Source organism: Candoia aspera, chromosome 11 (genome assembly GCF_035149785.1).
Source record: "Candoia aspera isolate rCanAsp1 chromosome 11, rCanAsp1.hap2, whole genome shotgun sequence".
Classification (NCBI taxonomy): Eukaryota; Metazoa; Chordata; class Lepidosauria; order Squamata; family Boidae; genus Candoia; species Candoia aspera.
Window position 1 is genome coordinate 14133775 of NC_086163.1, and position 15717 is coordinate 14149491.

At 41.5% G+C, this 15717-nt stretch overlaps 1 protein-coding gene across 1 annotated transcript in view; it reads left to right on the forward strand.

Annotated features, from left to right (window-relative positions):
- RHPN2 (rhophilin Rho GTPase binding protein 2) overlaps positions 1-15717 on the forward strand; it is a 33690-nt gene that overhangs the window by 10406 nt on the left and 7567 nt on the right. The window contains exons 2-9 of the mRNA XM_063312722.1: positions 916-1031; positions 2711-2839; positions 5659-5734; positions 7397-7474; positions 8570-8694; positions 9323-9489; positions 14209-14396; positions 14860-15016. Of these exons, the coding sequence (XP_063168792.1) occupies positions 916-1031; positions 2711-2839; positions 5659-5734; positions 7397-7474; positions 8570-8694; positions 9323-9489; positions 14209-14396; positions 14860-15016 (1036 nt within the window). The remainder of the gene's footprint in view (positions 1-915; positions 1032-2710; positions 2840-5658; positions 5735-7396; positions 7475-8569; positions 8695-9322; positions 9490-14208; positions 14397-14859; positions 15017-15717) is intronic.

Below are 15717 nucleotides of genomic sequence, written 5' to 3' on the forward strand. Positions count from 1 at the left end.
TGGAGATTGGAACTTTCTTTTCTGGAACACATTTTTCTCTTTCTAGTACTCTCCTCTCCCTTTACCCAGACACCTCTCCAGCAAACAGATCACTCTTTCCAGAGATCTTAGTGGTTTGTTTGGAGAGGGTTTTTTAAATCCTGCACAAGGTTGCAGGTGGTTCACACCTGGCATAATGGAAGCTCTCAAATCACAGGGCATTTGGAGCTGATTGTTACCATAATATCACAATCAGAAGAAGGGAAATAGTGTTATAGTGCCTTCTTAAAAGTTCTTAATATTTGCCAAACCATTATGAAGAATCTCAGATAGTAATGGATATGTCAGTTCTCCCGGAGCCCATGTTTTCATGGCCAACATCTCACCATCCATGCACATCAGGGAAGTATCAGTGGGAGATGACAGGAAATTTGAGAGGAAGACATACGGTATGTTAGGAAATAACCCACCAACCCTCTAGGAATAAAATACCCACGTAACAAGTGTGGTCTCAAAAACGGATTATTGGAAGAAAAAATTGGGAGGGAGGAAAATGGACTAACAGTATTTCAGGTGTTTGTTGCAGAACCCATTTTTGGCAGCTCTTCCAAAAAGGTGCTGAAGGACACAGACCTTGGCTCTAGTCAGATATGGCTGAACCTCGACTCCCAGCATCCCTCACCTTTGGCCCTCCTAGCAGGGGCTGCTGGGAGCAGTAAGCCTGCAACATCTGGAGTTCCCCATCTTGCTGTAGATAGGACTTAAGTTACAGTCCCCTGTCACATCTCCTTTCTTGAGAAGATTGAGGACTACTTCTCTGGACAACTCGCAAGTTTCTAAAATGCAGCGATCAGCTTTATCTTTTGGGGATACGGCTTCGTTCTTCCTTTCTGGGGTCATGTCCTTTGGATAAAGGATATATTTTCTGTATTTCAGGGATGCAACCCCCTCGCAGAGACCGGGCGGAGTAAATTGCAAAATCGGAGAGCCGTCCTGAACCAGCAGATTCTGAAAGCAGTAAGGATGAGAGCTGGCGCGGAAAACCTCCTCCGGTATGTTCCCACGATTTTCGTCTCCTTTCTGCCCACAGTCACAAAATGCAGCCTTTGTTCTTCTCAACAGAAACAGCCTCCCAGTTCCCAGCCAGTAGCCCATTCGCTCCAACACCTTATTGAAAATAAATAGAAGACAGAGTTTGGCATGCAGATTTACATAATGTTTTTGCTGTTCCCTCTCAAAAATGGTATCTGCTGCTCCGCAGGCCCTCTCCTACTTCAGTTTCTATATGGCTTCCTTTAAAAACAAGCCCATTGCTATGGGCCATTTGATGTAATAGGCCAATTTTAACCCCCTCCCCATATAATCCTCATTGGGTTTATAGCAAGTTGGGTAACGATGCTAACAATAACAAGGAATCTACATCAGTGTTTCAAACAAGTGGAATGCTAAATTCTTTTGTACTTTAACTACTTTTTAATGCTATTAGGGTTTGCTCAGTTAAAAAAAAAGCAACTAAAAAAATCATCTCTCAGCCAGAGGATTAAAGGCCAGCCAGATATGGCACCACTTGTTTCTCAGGGCGTCTGTCAGAACACAAAGAAGACCAACGTGGCCCATTAGACTCATCAGAAAAAAAGAGATATAAGGAACTTTCTTCATTCTCTCTTCCCAGAAAGGAAACTGTCCCAAATGTCAGTTGCCTTGGAGAGATGAAGGTAGCACATTCCAGCCTCTTTGGCTGTGGGTCCAAGGGCCATCGGGATTTGCACCTCCCACTTCAACAGAAGAGCAGAAGGGAAAACCAGATGGGACCCATATATTGATCAGGGAAAGAGAGCTGCACCAAATCTCTTTTCCCTTTCTCTGTTGGAAAATACCCCGCTGCTGTTAAGAATTGGCTTCTTTTTTTCCACACACACACACCCCAATTGTCAAGCTCTAGTTCCTGTCCTCAGTTTTGGAGTTGGCCTTATTCACCTTCGTAAGGAACTTTTGTGGTCTTTTTGACTGTAGAGCCAAATCAAGGTGGTTTAAAGGAATAGTAAACCATGGTGAGGTATAACAACACATTTAAAATGATTCATTCCAGAAGAAATGTTGGCTTAAATTTTAAGGCAAGGAAGTTGAGGGAAAGAAAGTTTCTCTTTTCCTTCAGGTGCTCTGTGATTTACAGCCCCAAGTTTGTCAAGAGGGTGAGGGTCCTTAGGATGAGGCAGTGTTTCTCAACCTTGGCAACTTTAAGAGGTGTGGACTTCAACTCCCAGAATTCCCCAGCCAGCATGCTGGCTGGGGAATTCTGGGAGTTGAAGTCCACACCTCTTAAAGTTGCCAAGGTTGAGAAACACTGGAATGGGGTATTAGGGACTGTTAAGGATAAAAAGAAATGGGAGACTTCTCCCCCATGAATTCTCTTATTGAAGAATCCAAGCTTGATATTAGTCTTCTATGAAATTCCATAAATGGTCTATTTAGTGTGTCTTCCTCAATTTAAATATTACTGTGCATGAAAATGCCTGAGCATACCTAGCATTTATTTCAAGGCCATTCCATGTTCTGTTTCCTCTGCTTGGCAACAGCAGAATCAATTTTAAAGCAAGACTTTTCGTGAGAGTATATGTTGGTGGTGATAGTAGGGAAATAATCTGAAAAATAGAGAAAATGCTGGTCAGCTCATCATACTGTCAAGAGGTGGTTCTCCAAACATTTTTTTTTTAATTTTTCCTTTGGGTAGTGCGACGACCAGCTCCAAAGTGCGAGAACAGGTGCTGCTGGAACTCAGTTACGTCAATTCAAACCTGCAGATCCTCAAGGAAGAGTTAGAAGGACTCAACATCTCCGTCGAGGTGTATCAGAACACTGAGTAAGTGAAGGAAAAAGCAACTGCAGTGATGATCCCTTCTTTTTGCTAACTGATGCAAAAGCAAACAAGCCAAAGAATGCTAGACTGAGAGAGAAAATTCAAAAAAGGACAAGGGAACAAGCTGTATTACTGAAATGATCCTGCTGTGCCCAGGGATTAAGAAAGAGCCTTTAAATTGCTTCTAGGAAAGGCATTCAAAATACATAATACAGCAGAAGGGGTGGTTTGGATGGCGGTGAGAAAGGCAGGGCCAAAATCTTCCCCTTATTTTAATCTGTTGGAAGCTAACAGGGAAAATAGAGACTGAATTTGCAGCAGGACATTTAATACCAAGGACTATGGAAAGTGTAAAGGCCACTTACTTGTTGTTGGACTTGTTCATTTAAGAGTTTCCCTCCCATTCCAACATTTGAACTCTGCATTCCTGTAAACAGTCAGGTTGGGGGGGAGTGGGGAGCGTACTGAGATTGGAAAAACCAATAGCAGCATTTGGGAGTGAGATATTACTGTTTCGGTGGCATTGGTGGTATCAACCACGGAGAGTAAGGCAAAGGCCTTTAGGGTCCAAACTGTGCAGCTTCTCAACGGTTCACCATGGCAGCCTGGGGAAAGAGTTCTTCCATCCAGAATAGATGGATAGCTGATACAGGCTTAGATGCTTAGATTGCATTGAGACAATTAAGATGGCATTTGGGCTTGGCTTGTTGTGCGAAAAGAGCTGCTAGGGCTTGCAAACCAGGGTTGGACATTTTTTGCTGGATTGAGAGGGGGCCCCCAGGCATCCAGGAGCTACACTGTAAAAGCAGGCAGGAACCATAAGAACAATTTAAAAGGTGGGTGGGAGACAAAATTAAATATGTCTGTCCTTATGTAAGCAAAATTAATACATGTAACTTAAAATTTAACACTCCCAGAAAGGCAGAATTACCTCCCCCTGCCCTTATTCTACCATGTCCTGGTTGATTCCCAGGCTTAAAGTAAATGAAGACAGATGTGAACCAAAGAGTCAATGTGCTGTAGTGGTGAAAGTGTTGAACTAGCACTGGGGAGACCCAGGTTGTACCCCACCCTCAGCTAAGGAAGCTTCCTGGGTGACTTGGGACCAGTCCCTCACCCCTGCCTACCTCACAGGATGTTTTTGTGGGGAAAAAGAAGAGCAGCTGCTCAGTCATTAAGTAACTGCTATAGTAGGATCCACTTAGGCAGTGCTACTTTGAACAAATGCATACAAACATGATTTTTTAAAAAATGCTGATCTCAGCATCACATCTATGCTCGGCTGTTGCTTTCATGGGGATTTTAACCCATCAGTTGACCATAACTGGTCCATTAATCCATCCAGAGATTGAAGTGATCTTTTGCCAAAGGTTGAATATTGAGAAGAAGGATGTCTACTATTTGTCACCCCATGAGTTTGGTGTTTCAGAGAATGAGGAACTGAATGCCACTCTACATTCATCTCAAGCGTTGGCAAGGGCACCGGTGGCTATAGAAATCTGTGCACAAACCTTGGCAGCTTAATAAAAATGATCATGGAAGAAAATTTAAAATCAAAAGGAAGGGATTTGGTTTAACATCTTGGTGAATGCTGTGGATTTGGTTCGGCTTCTTTTCTGTTTTTCATTCCCCCCCTCTCCCAAAATAACAGCAATGGGTTGATCGTGTTGGGATGGCTTTTAAGTTTGCCTCTGCCAGTGGCAAAGAAGGATCTGGAGATTATGGTGAAAAGCAGAGTTATGTTGGAATGCATAGATATTCCCAGGCAAATTATGAACTGGAGATGTTTTTATACTTAGATCTCTGCTTGTTTTTCCTAGAACAGTTGGATCCCTTAGTAGATAGAATCCTTCCCTGTTTAAGAGGCAAGAGAAGTAATATATGCTTACTTCTTACAAAAGAACATGTGAGGATGGTTGACTATGAGTAGATTCCAGTAATAGTCCTTTTAGCAGCCTGGCCACCTTTGCTCCTTGGGGCTACACCATCTCTTTGAAGAACCAGCGGTCTCCAGGGCTCAATTGCTTTTGAGCTCATGCTAATTGGTCATTATGCTCCCCATCCTTGCTGTGATTGGCCATCACCCTAACTCCATCTTACTGTGATTGGTCATTTCCCTTTCCTGTTAGCATTTCCACCGGCATATTTTAGGCTTCAGTCTTAAGAGTTGTTTGCTGGACAGCTGGAGAAGATTAAAGCTGTAAACTAAATAACTAGATCATAGGATGCAGGGAGCAGGATCTTCTAAGATGAGTAGGCAGGTAAACGAAAGTACAGATTTTGGGAAGACATAGGAATCCCTTTATCCTAGATATGCTGGCTCCAGGTTATAGTTCAACTAGCTCCAGCCCAAAATACCTGGCAGTGGGAGGTGGCCCCAGGTTGCATGTAGCCCCCAAAGTCTTGGTGTGATTCCAAGAACTTCTGCAAAAGTTGCCCTCAAAACTTGTGAATTTTGTGACAACGGTATGATTAAATATCTAAGGAAGAATAACACGAAGTGTAGGTCATTATTGAAATTTATTTTGGATTAAACTGAACGTGAACTAAATTAAAGCAAACTGAGTTTTAATCCTGCCTTTGCTTTATTCTGTATTGGGGGCTCGTGTGTCTTTTGGAGTAAGCCCCCCTATGTCAATCAAAGGCCAGGTCTGAAAAAGTTGCGCTCTTTAAGCCCTGGGGAAATGGCATGTCCTGTGCATGTGTTGAGACGAAGTGGAAATGCAGACAATGATTTATACAGAGTGATTCCTCAGCCACCAAGTGTCCACCACGGTTGTATAAATTAAAGGTACTAATGTGAACTTCTTCTTTTAACACAGGGAAGCATTTAGTATTCCTCTGATACCACTTGGCCTGAAAGAGACCAAAGACGTGGACTTTGCAGTTCCCCTCAAGGTATTTTTCAAGCAGCAGCACTACAGGAAGTAGGGTCTTTTGGCTGTCAATAAATAAATAAAGTATGCTAAAGGAAATATTTGCCCCCCCCCAAAAAAAAATGGAAATTGCCAACATCATTCTGAAAAGAAGGGCTTTCCTTTTAAACTTTCTCCTAGGAGTAAAATGTCTAGCAAATGACAATAGAAACCTGATCAGATTTAATCTGGACAGAAAGGGGTGGCTTCATAGGAATTTCTTTCCTCAAATTGCTTCTTGGTATTTCAAAAATCCTTTTTTGTTGTTGTTGTTTAGCAAGGTTTATTCAGAAGCTGCTGTCTGGTAGCGATGCAGATATTTATACCATGCATTAAATTAGTTCTTCCTCAGTGCCTTTCTCCTGGCCTGAGCTTTGTTCCCCTTTCCCTCTCCCCCAAATGCTGAACACGTCTGACTTCTGGACTTCATTCTCTTGATATTTTTCACCCTGGTCTCTTCTATTTTTAAAATCTGAGATGATACCAAACATGTGTTTGTGCTCTGAACTAGATGATGAAAGAGATTTGAAGTCCAGAAGCCCATCTTTTTGAGAAGGGCAAGGAAGTGTCAAAATTAGCCATGGAAACTAGTTCGCCAAAGGGTAGAGCCAATTCCTTTGAACTTCATTCTACTAATGATAGGACTGGCCTGCTAGTCACCTGTTCTACCAACAAACAATTCCAAGCAGACTTTGGAATTTGGGCCGTCCCCTTTTTATCTGGCCAATTATGGATGTAAACAATATTTTTGAACCTTGGCAACTCCAGAATTCTCAGCAGTGACCATATTGGCTGGGTAATTCCAAGAGTTGAAATTCACACATCTGGAAGTTGCCAAGTTTGGGAAATACACTTCAAGGAACTTGAACTTGAAGTTCAAGGAACTTCAGTATAAATCAGAATATCTCCAAGAACTTAAGCAAGGCCTTAACTAATCAGACCAAAGAGTATCTAGAGACATGAGCAGATCAGTATAAACATGGTCCAGTTTACTCTCTGTGTTAATGAGGCAGTGTTCTGGCTCATCTGGGTTTTTAAAATACTTTTTAAAGATAAATGGTGGGGAACAGTACCACTGTTCATTCACCACTTTCATTATAGAGCTTAGGAACCTAGTTTCCCATAATCTTTGTCATGCAAATTCCCTGGGAAACTTTTTATGACATATGAGACTTTTAAAACAGATCACTTTGATGTCATTCTCTGATATGGAAACTTCCCTGATGTTGGATTTTAGGTAAATTTTTCTAATCTAAGCTCTTCATTTTTCTAACTTCTCCTTCTGTTATATTCAGAAACATGTTTGTTCTCTGACTCAGCTGTCACAAAAAAGTTGTGGTGGTTGTCCAGATGTTTAAATCAGATTTGAGGGTGTATACTGGCATAAAGTGCTAACTGTCAATGGGACAAGATGCATTTTAGTGGAATGGAATCTTTCATTAATGCCCCAGTTTATATTTAAGTACGTCTTCCTAACTCCAGGAGTCATTCTGGGTAAATCTGATTAGGTAGGTTTCTTCAGCTCTTGTTAGCAGCATATTGGATATTTTAATATGTCTGTGGCTGAATGAAACAAATACATGATTCGGTGACATTTTTTAAAAGAAAAATCATTATTTTAATGGATTGTTTTAATTATTTTCAGGACTTTATTCAGGAACACTACAGTGAAGATGGTGCAGAATATGAAAATGAAATTGCAGATCTTATGGATTTAAGACAAGTAAAAGCTGGTTCTATTTTAAGAAGGCTCTATTTGATTTCGGTCTTTGGGGGGGAAAAGAGCCCATCCCTATTTTATTCTCATTTTAATTAAACCTAATAGAGGGGAAATATAGTAGCAGTCTCTAACGCATTTATCTTTCAGACCACTGCCTCTTCCTCCTCCTCCTCCTCCTCCTCCTCCTCCTCCTTATTCCTCCTCCTCCTTTATCCTTTATGTTTTATTGATTTTATTGTAATTACTTTGTGGTGAGCCACCCACAGTTGTTGAGAGCTGGGTGGCATACAAATTTAATAAATAAAGTATTATTCCTCCTCCTCCTTCCCTTTGAGGGTCTTTTGACCCTGATAGCTGAAAACAGAGAGTGAACTTTCAGCATCCAAACTCTGTTTTGAATGGGAACAGCAGTCTCATACTTAAAACAACTGTTTTGAACTTGACCCTTGAAACAGGGCACTATGACTTTGAAATGCTTGCACAACATTCTTAGGTAGGGAAGCACTGCTGTTTGAGAATTGGTTGGAAGACAGGGTTGCGAGCAAACCTTATCTCTTGGGGTTCTGGTCAATGCATGTTTTATGGCTAGCCATGCTCACTGCAGCAGCCCTTGGGACAGCCCCCTTCCTGGGTGCCATTTTGCCAGAGACATGATCTCAACACCCAACTATGCCCTCTGGTCCACAAAACATATGCCAAAGTGTTAACTATTCCAGATACTGTTCCATACTTTGAACATGTTGCTCTTTCTGCGCTAGGAACCCTTCTCTTTATTAGCCTTAAGGTGCCACAAGGTGCTCTCTTCCAGGGTGGAATGTATTGATTTGATTTGTGGCCCATCGCAATTGAGAGACTCTTGGCAGATTACAATCTGAACAATAAAACATCGAGGGTACAAATTATTTTATATAATAAATATACAATAATTAAGCCACAGGTAACATTAGAAGACCATGCAAATAGATGGTGATGTCAATAACCTAAAGGCCCTTTTAAATAGTCCTGTTTTTAATTATTTCCTGAATCCCAAGCAGATAAGAGCATTCATACGGCCCACATATCAACATTATAGCTAATACCTGTCCTATATATTCAAAGGCCTGCCGGACCCCCAGCAGAGATGAATCTGGAGTTGAGATGCTGATGAGCTATTATGTACAGCTTGGCTTTGTAGAGAATCGGTTCTTCTCACCTAGCAGAAACCTGGGCATTTTATATACTTGGTAAGCCTTTTGTTATTGGAACAAAACATAGCATCACACCATTGATTGATTTGATTATGTGCCATCAAGTTGTCTTCAACTCCTAGACTCATAGACAACTCAACTCCTAGACTGATTTTCTCCATGATAGCATCACACAGTGGGATTGAAATATGACCAGGCAGACGTGCTGCTCCCTAAAGATCCCTCTCTTTGGGATCCAGTTAAATGTTGCAAGGGGGAGGGATTTGCTGCTTTCCAAAAAGCTGGGAGGAATGTGCCAGTAATTCATGAGCATCTTGCACCCTCAGTCAAAGTACAAAAGGAATGGTGGCCAGGTTCATACGTCATGTTAAGTCGCAAAGTGATTTCTTTATCTGTGGATTAACGTGTTTACCATTTTATTCAGCCCACCATAGTTAAACAAAGCATGGCTTAGCCTGGTGTGGAAGCCAGTCTTGTATTGAGGTGAATCACAGTGCAGTTTCTGTACCAGCTGGAATGCAAACTCTATGTTGGGACTTAAAATGGGGTTAATAGGAAAAGAATGGTTTTGTGACATCTTGGAACCATTGTAAATAGAATCATGTTTCCCCTTTTTTCTTCACTGGGTCATTAACATTTATGTTCTTTTTGGTTTTTATTGAAGGTATGACTCTTTCACGGGAGTCCCCGTTTGTCAGAAGAATTTGTTGCTTGAAAAAGCCAGTATTTTATTTAATATTGGAGCTCTTTACACACAGATTGGTACAAGATGCAATCGGCAAACTGAAGCTGGGCTTCAAAAGGCAATCAATGCTTTTCTGAGGGCAGCAGGTAGGAACGAGAAAGGGGTGTAGTCTTCTCCACAGCCCCTCCTCTGAAGAAATGCTTGGACATTGAATTGCTTAATCCGCTTGTTTGCAGTTGTGATTTCCTCTGGCTTGTCTCTGTTCCATGTCACGTGACTTTCTGAGCTTAATTTCACACTCTTTGGACATCCAAGGGAGGCAGAATTAAAACCCAAAGAATTGTAAACAAGAGTAGCAAGGACTCTTTTTTAGTTAAACATTCTTTTCAAAATTTATTATCAACTCCTTCTGCCTTCTTCCCTGCCAGATTTATGGGAGGCCCCTAAATAGGCTGTTTAGCCAAAGCAAATATTGTTGTTGACAACTGACATCTTACAGTTTGAAATCCTGTAGAATTTTGGTCCGTGATTAACTGCTTTCTGACCTTTGCAATCATAGTCTTTTTTTCCCCTTTTTTTCCCCTTTTTTTCTGCTACTCGCAGCTTTTTCTGGTCTGGAACACCATTGTGCAATCGTACACAATGGCCCCAATGCCTTTCCTGCTGCTGTGATTTTTCAGCAATGTTTGCTTGTTTTTTTGTTTGCTCAAATTATATGGCCATCTAACTCACTGAATAGTGAGTTGGAAGGAAGAGGGGTCTCTTGAACCTTGAGTTGGCAGATACCGCATTGCGGACCTCTGCTGTATTATAGCTCCAATGGCTTTGTATCAGTTGGCTTATAATTTACTACAGTTTAGTTCCAAAGCATCAATATTTTATTTAAATCTTCTCTACCTGAAAGGCCATAATTACTACTATTGTCAATCTAGAGACCTGCTCCTCTTCATAATAAAATCTAGGAGCAGCCACATTCAACTAAGGAGGCAAATTCATATGTATGTATATATAATGTGCAAAAATGGTTCTGAATACTGAGTACACCAGTATCACCTCCAGATCATAATCTTTATTTATTTTTTATTGATTTATATTGATTTATGGGAGGTGGCTGCATGTTCAGTCATCAAAAAGTGATAATGCAATATCATTCATCCCCTGCCTATAGCCTTTTGTGGACAGAATGAAAGATTGTTGCTAAGATTTTCACCCATAAACACAACCCTGAATATGCAAGCACAGAGGGAGGCCTTGCCAAAGAGCATATGGCGAAAGAACAAATATTCTTCTATGGACTCTGAGCGTGATAAAATAAACATTTCTCAAATACTTAACACCTAGCCAAATCCTCCATTTCTTATCCGAAGTTTCTGATTTTTTTCCCCTTTGGGGGAAAAATGTTTTAATTTTGTTTTTAATAAAACAGCCCATACTGTATGGAAATTAGTCCAACATATGTGGGATTCAGAGGCAGATTTTCTAAGAAGACTATCCACATTTGCAAGCATCCCCAATTACTGACTAGATTCAAATTGTTCTGAGTCCTGTTTTGATTTCTCCAAGTTTGTCTTAGCATGTTGGGTGAACCTCACCATTGTAATTTGCAAACCATGGTTTACAGTTTAGCGTGGTAGGTCAACCCAACTACCCTGTCTGCAAGATCCCCAGCACTTATTCTTTCCCACCAAACAAGGAGCCCAAATTAGTTTGCCTGTAGTAGGAGTGGAAAAAATGCAGTCTCCCTAAGATTTCAGCCTCTCCCTTTTTCTCAACAATCCTGTTTGTTTGTATACGTGAGTATTTGAGAGCATGGGCTTGAGTGTGGCATGTTGGGTTTCCCTAAGGATTGACATTGCCTCAGGTTTGCATTTCATATAATAATAGCTGTAATTTCAGAGTGGCAGCCAAATGTTGGGTGGGTGGGAGAAAGGGAGAGTTTGCAGCAGGGTGCAGCACAGCCATCCATTTTTGTGTGGTTAAAACTTGCCAATAAAACTTGACAAACCAGTTGGAAACAATGCATTTTTTGATGATCAGATTTCAGCCCTGCTGAGCACTACTAAGGATTTGAAGCTTCAGCAAATGTTTGTTTTTAAGGTTCCCAAAGAATAGGTTTGTTTGGAATTTATTTGAATTAGTTCCAGCTTGGTTCAGTCTGGCAAAGTTTGCCTGCTGACTAGCTTGTCATTTTGTCATAGCCCTGAATGAAATTCTGGCTCCCCTATGGGGAAATTTGGGTGTCAGTATACAGAGTTGCTCAGAGATTTCTCAAATTCCCAAGTGCCCCTTCATTTTTTCTCCTCTTGGTTGTCATGATGGTGGTATTGTATTAAAACATATATTTCTGCCACCCAATTTTATTTATTTATTTATTAATTCACATTTCTATCACCGCCCATCTCCCCCTAAAAGGGGGACTCTGGGCGGTTTACAATAAAATTCACCTTAAAACCTCAACATCATAAAATCACCAAGTCAACAGCTACAATACTAAAATACTAAAAAATATAAATATAGAATCCAAGTGGGAGATTTCCATTCCATAGGGAGAACTCTCCAGCACCAGCCACCCCCAGGAAGAGCTATTGCCCATCCCAGGCGAGGCGGCAGAACTAGGTCTTCAAGCCCTTCCGGAAGGTCGGGAGTGAAGGGGCCTGCCTCACCTCGGGGGGTAGAATGTTCCACAGGGCGGGCGCCACTGCAGAGAAGGCCCTCCTCCTGGACCCCGCCAGATGAAATTCTCTTACAGACGGGGTCTGCAACATGCACTCTCTGCATGTTCAGGTGGGGCGGGTCAATGTTATAAGGATGAGACGGTCCCTCAGGTAGCCTGGCCCCATACCATGTAGGGCTTTAAAGGTGATAACCAACACCTTGAATTGGACCCGGAAGCAAACTGGAACCCAATGCAGCTCACGTGTGCTGATCTTGGAGCACTCATCACTGTTTGCGCAGCCACATTCTGGACCAACTGAAGCTTCTGGATACTCTTCAAGGGTAGCCCCATGTAGAGCGCATTGCAGTAGTCTATATGGGAGATGACCAGGGCATGAGTGGCTGTCCGGAGGGCATCTCGATCCAGTTTTATCTTGGAAGTTAGACTAGGTAGAGTGAAAGGATCAGGGGTGAAGTCATTTCCCCAGCTTCATAATACAAACTATTGATAACAGAAATAGGATGTGATCCCCATCTTTCATAATCAGAACTGGAACCCTTGCAACTGCTTTCAAATAATTTTAAAAAATTGAGATCTTCACACACGTTTTCTGCACTGTTTCGGTTTGGGCCCTAAACTACCTCTTCTTAAAATGCATTGGATTATATAAAATGAATAATGAAGATGGCATGCTAGTGAGATAGGGAGGACAATATCTCAGAACTTATCTACCAACATTATTTGCCTTTTTTGTTCCTTTGCTACTTGTTTAAAGTTGGTGTTCCTCACTAGAAACCAAGAGCATATGGAAATTGAATTATATAGTTACGTTCACCTTATTCTTTTGCACATGTGCAACTTGGCTACATCAAAAATGTTTACCTTCTCCAAGCTGTCATTTAAGAGCCTTTGATGTTTGAGCTGGAAATGCATGGATGGTTGATTTTATTGTGAAGGGTTTTCTCTGCCAGCTGAAGTAGTTTCAAACATAGCTTGATATATAGCTGTGGACATGGGCTGTATTTAAAGGAGTATGACTCAGCTTATATGATCAAGTATAAATGAGTCACCTTCCCTAAATTCTGGACTGATTTTTTCAAAGTCCTTAACTGTAGTTTCCAACTTTGAATGTCATGTCATGGTTAGACAGCCAGGGATTATGCCCCTAGGGGCATATGTGAAAGATTGTGGAGAGGCTGGGAAAGTAACAGAAGGAATGTTGGACATAAAACAGCCAAGAGATAAGTGTGGAGTTTGTTAGTAGCTTATCTCATAAATGACAGCTCCATTCAGGCTGCAAAAAGCTTGAGGAGGAGGAGGAGGAGGAGGAGGAGGAGGAGGAGGAGGAGGAGGAGGAGGAGGAGGAGGAGGAGGAGGAGGAGGAGGAGGAGGAGGAGGAGGAAGGAAGGAAGGAAGGAAGGAAGGAAGGAAGGAAGGAAGGAAGGAAGGAAGGAAGGAAGGAAGGAAGGAAGGAAGGAAGGAAGGAAGGAAGGAAGGAAGGAAGGAAGGAAGGAAGGAAGGAAGGAAGGAAGGAAGGAAGGAAGGAAGGAAGGAAGGAAGGAAGGAAGGAAGGAAGGAAGGAAGGAAGGAAGGAAGGAAGGAAGGAAGGAAGGAAGGAAGGAAGGAAGGAAGGAAGGAAGGAAGGAAGGAAGGAAGGAAGGAAGGAAGGAAGGAAGGAAGGAAGGAAGGAAGGAAGGAAGGAAGGAAGGAAGGAAGGAAGGAAGGAAGGAAGGAAGGAAGGAAGGAAGGAAGGAAGGAAGGAAGGAAGGAAGGAAGGAAGGAAGGAAGGAAGGAAGGAAGGAAGGAAGGAAGGAAGGAAGGAAGGAAGGAAGGAAGGAAGGAAGGAAGGAAGGAAGGAAGGAAGGAAGGAAGGAAGGAAGGAAACTCCTCCTTAACTAGCTCATCAATGAAGGCTGGGAATTGTCTGTTTCTGAGATTCTATATCTTGCCCCTAACTGTGACATTGAAAGCACCTTATAGAGGACTAGATGATTCTTGCTTCCATGTTTGTGCATTGTTGGGAGGTGGGAATGGGAGAGAGAACTGGACATCTTACCATATCTTCTAGAGCAGAGCTTTTCAAACTTGACAACTCTAAGATGTGTGGACTTCAACTCCCAGAATTCCCCAGCCCCATTTTTGTGTTTTCTGCAAGTCTATGGGACTGATGCTCTATTATTCCTGTTTTCTGCTCTTTCCCCAATTTCAGGAGTTCTAAACTATCTAAAAGAAACTTTTACTCACACTCCAAGTTATGACATGAGCCCTGCCATGTTGAGTGTGCTGGTCAAGATGATGCTTGCTCAAGCTCAGGAGTGCGTCTTTGAACAAATCTGCCTTCCTAGGATACGGAATGAATTTTTCACGCTTATAAAAATGGCCCAGGAAGTTGCGAAGGTAAGCTGCATGAGAGAAGAGTGATACATGCATCTTGATCGTTTGCTGGCATTGGTACAATATGATGATTGCCTGTGCATATAGTAGCCAGCTAAGAATCAAAGGAGCTGGCACTTTTCCTATTATTTGATGCTAGGGAGGCAGAAGAGGGTGTTGTGATACTGTAGTGAACCCCACACCCTGCAAATCTAAACTAATTTCAGCAGTGAAGATTAGAATGCTGCTTCTCTTTCTGAAAGTTATTCTCAGCCTTTTAGATTCAATGATGAATATCTGTGAAGAAAACACGGTCCTCTATAGTTATCTGTACAAGTTAGTGTTTTTTATTAGTACAATATGCATTTTTTAATGTACAGACTCCAATAACTGTGTATAGTTGATCAGCACCAACCCTGAGTGCCTTGAGTGAGCTTTTAATACAAAGTCAGTAGCTCATACTTGGATCTTGTGCTTTGTTTTTAAGGTTGCAGAGATGTACATGCTTGTGGACACAGCTATGAGTCAAGCACCAGTCAAGGAGAACATCCCTTACTCTTGGTCAAAACTGGCCCAAGTTAAATCGGATCATTTCAGAGCCCTGGCGCATTATTTTGTTGCAACTTTGTTGAGCGACCACCAATGTAAGGGGATTTTTAGATTTGTACATTTATTGGCCTACCTGTCAATGGGCTAAGAAATGTAACCATTCTGAAAATACACCATATTCATTTCTATCTGGGAGAGATCCTAAAAAATCAAGATGGCAACTTTGATCATGGGGTTGAGACCACTATCTTGACTTTTTGGAGCCCACCCTGGGGATACCACTGGGTCTCTGCACACACAAGCCCCACAACTCTTGTGGGTCCTGCAGCCCTTCTCTCTGAAGTTCACACTACCAAAATTCAGTGGTCAAAAGCTGAAGAGCAATGCAATTTCCCCCAAAATAAAGAAAATTGATTCACTGAATATTTTATGTCCCTCTTTAAATATTAGAATAAGAATGAAAAAAGTAGGGGAGAGTCATTTAGAGAATAGTACTGTGCCCATCCTGCAATACTGACATATCTGGCAGCCCTGGTTGAAGAAGGCTATGTTATATCCTACTACCAAGAAGTTAACGAGCGTTTATTTTACTTCTCCATCACAATACTCCATGCCTGATTTGTGCTCAGCCTTTCAATGTATTCTGCTATTCTCCATCTTTTATTTATTTATTTAACAGACTTATAGGAAATTCTTATTTAAAAGATTTATTTAGATAACTGGCTCACCAGTATCCTTAACAAATAGTTTTGGACAACCTCATTACATAGTCAAATTTTATTATTATTATTATTAA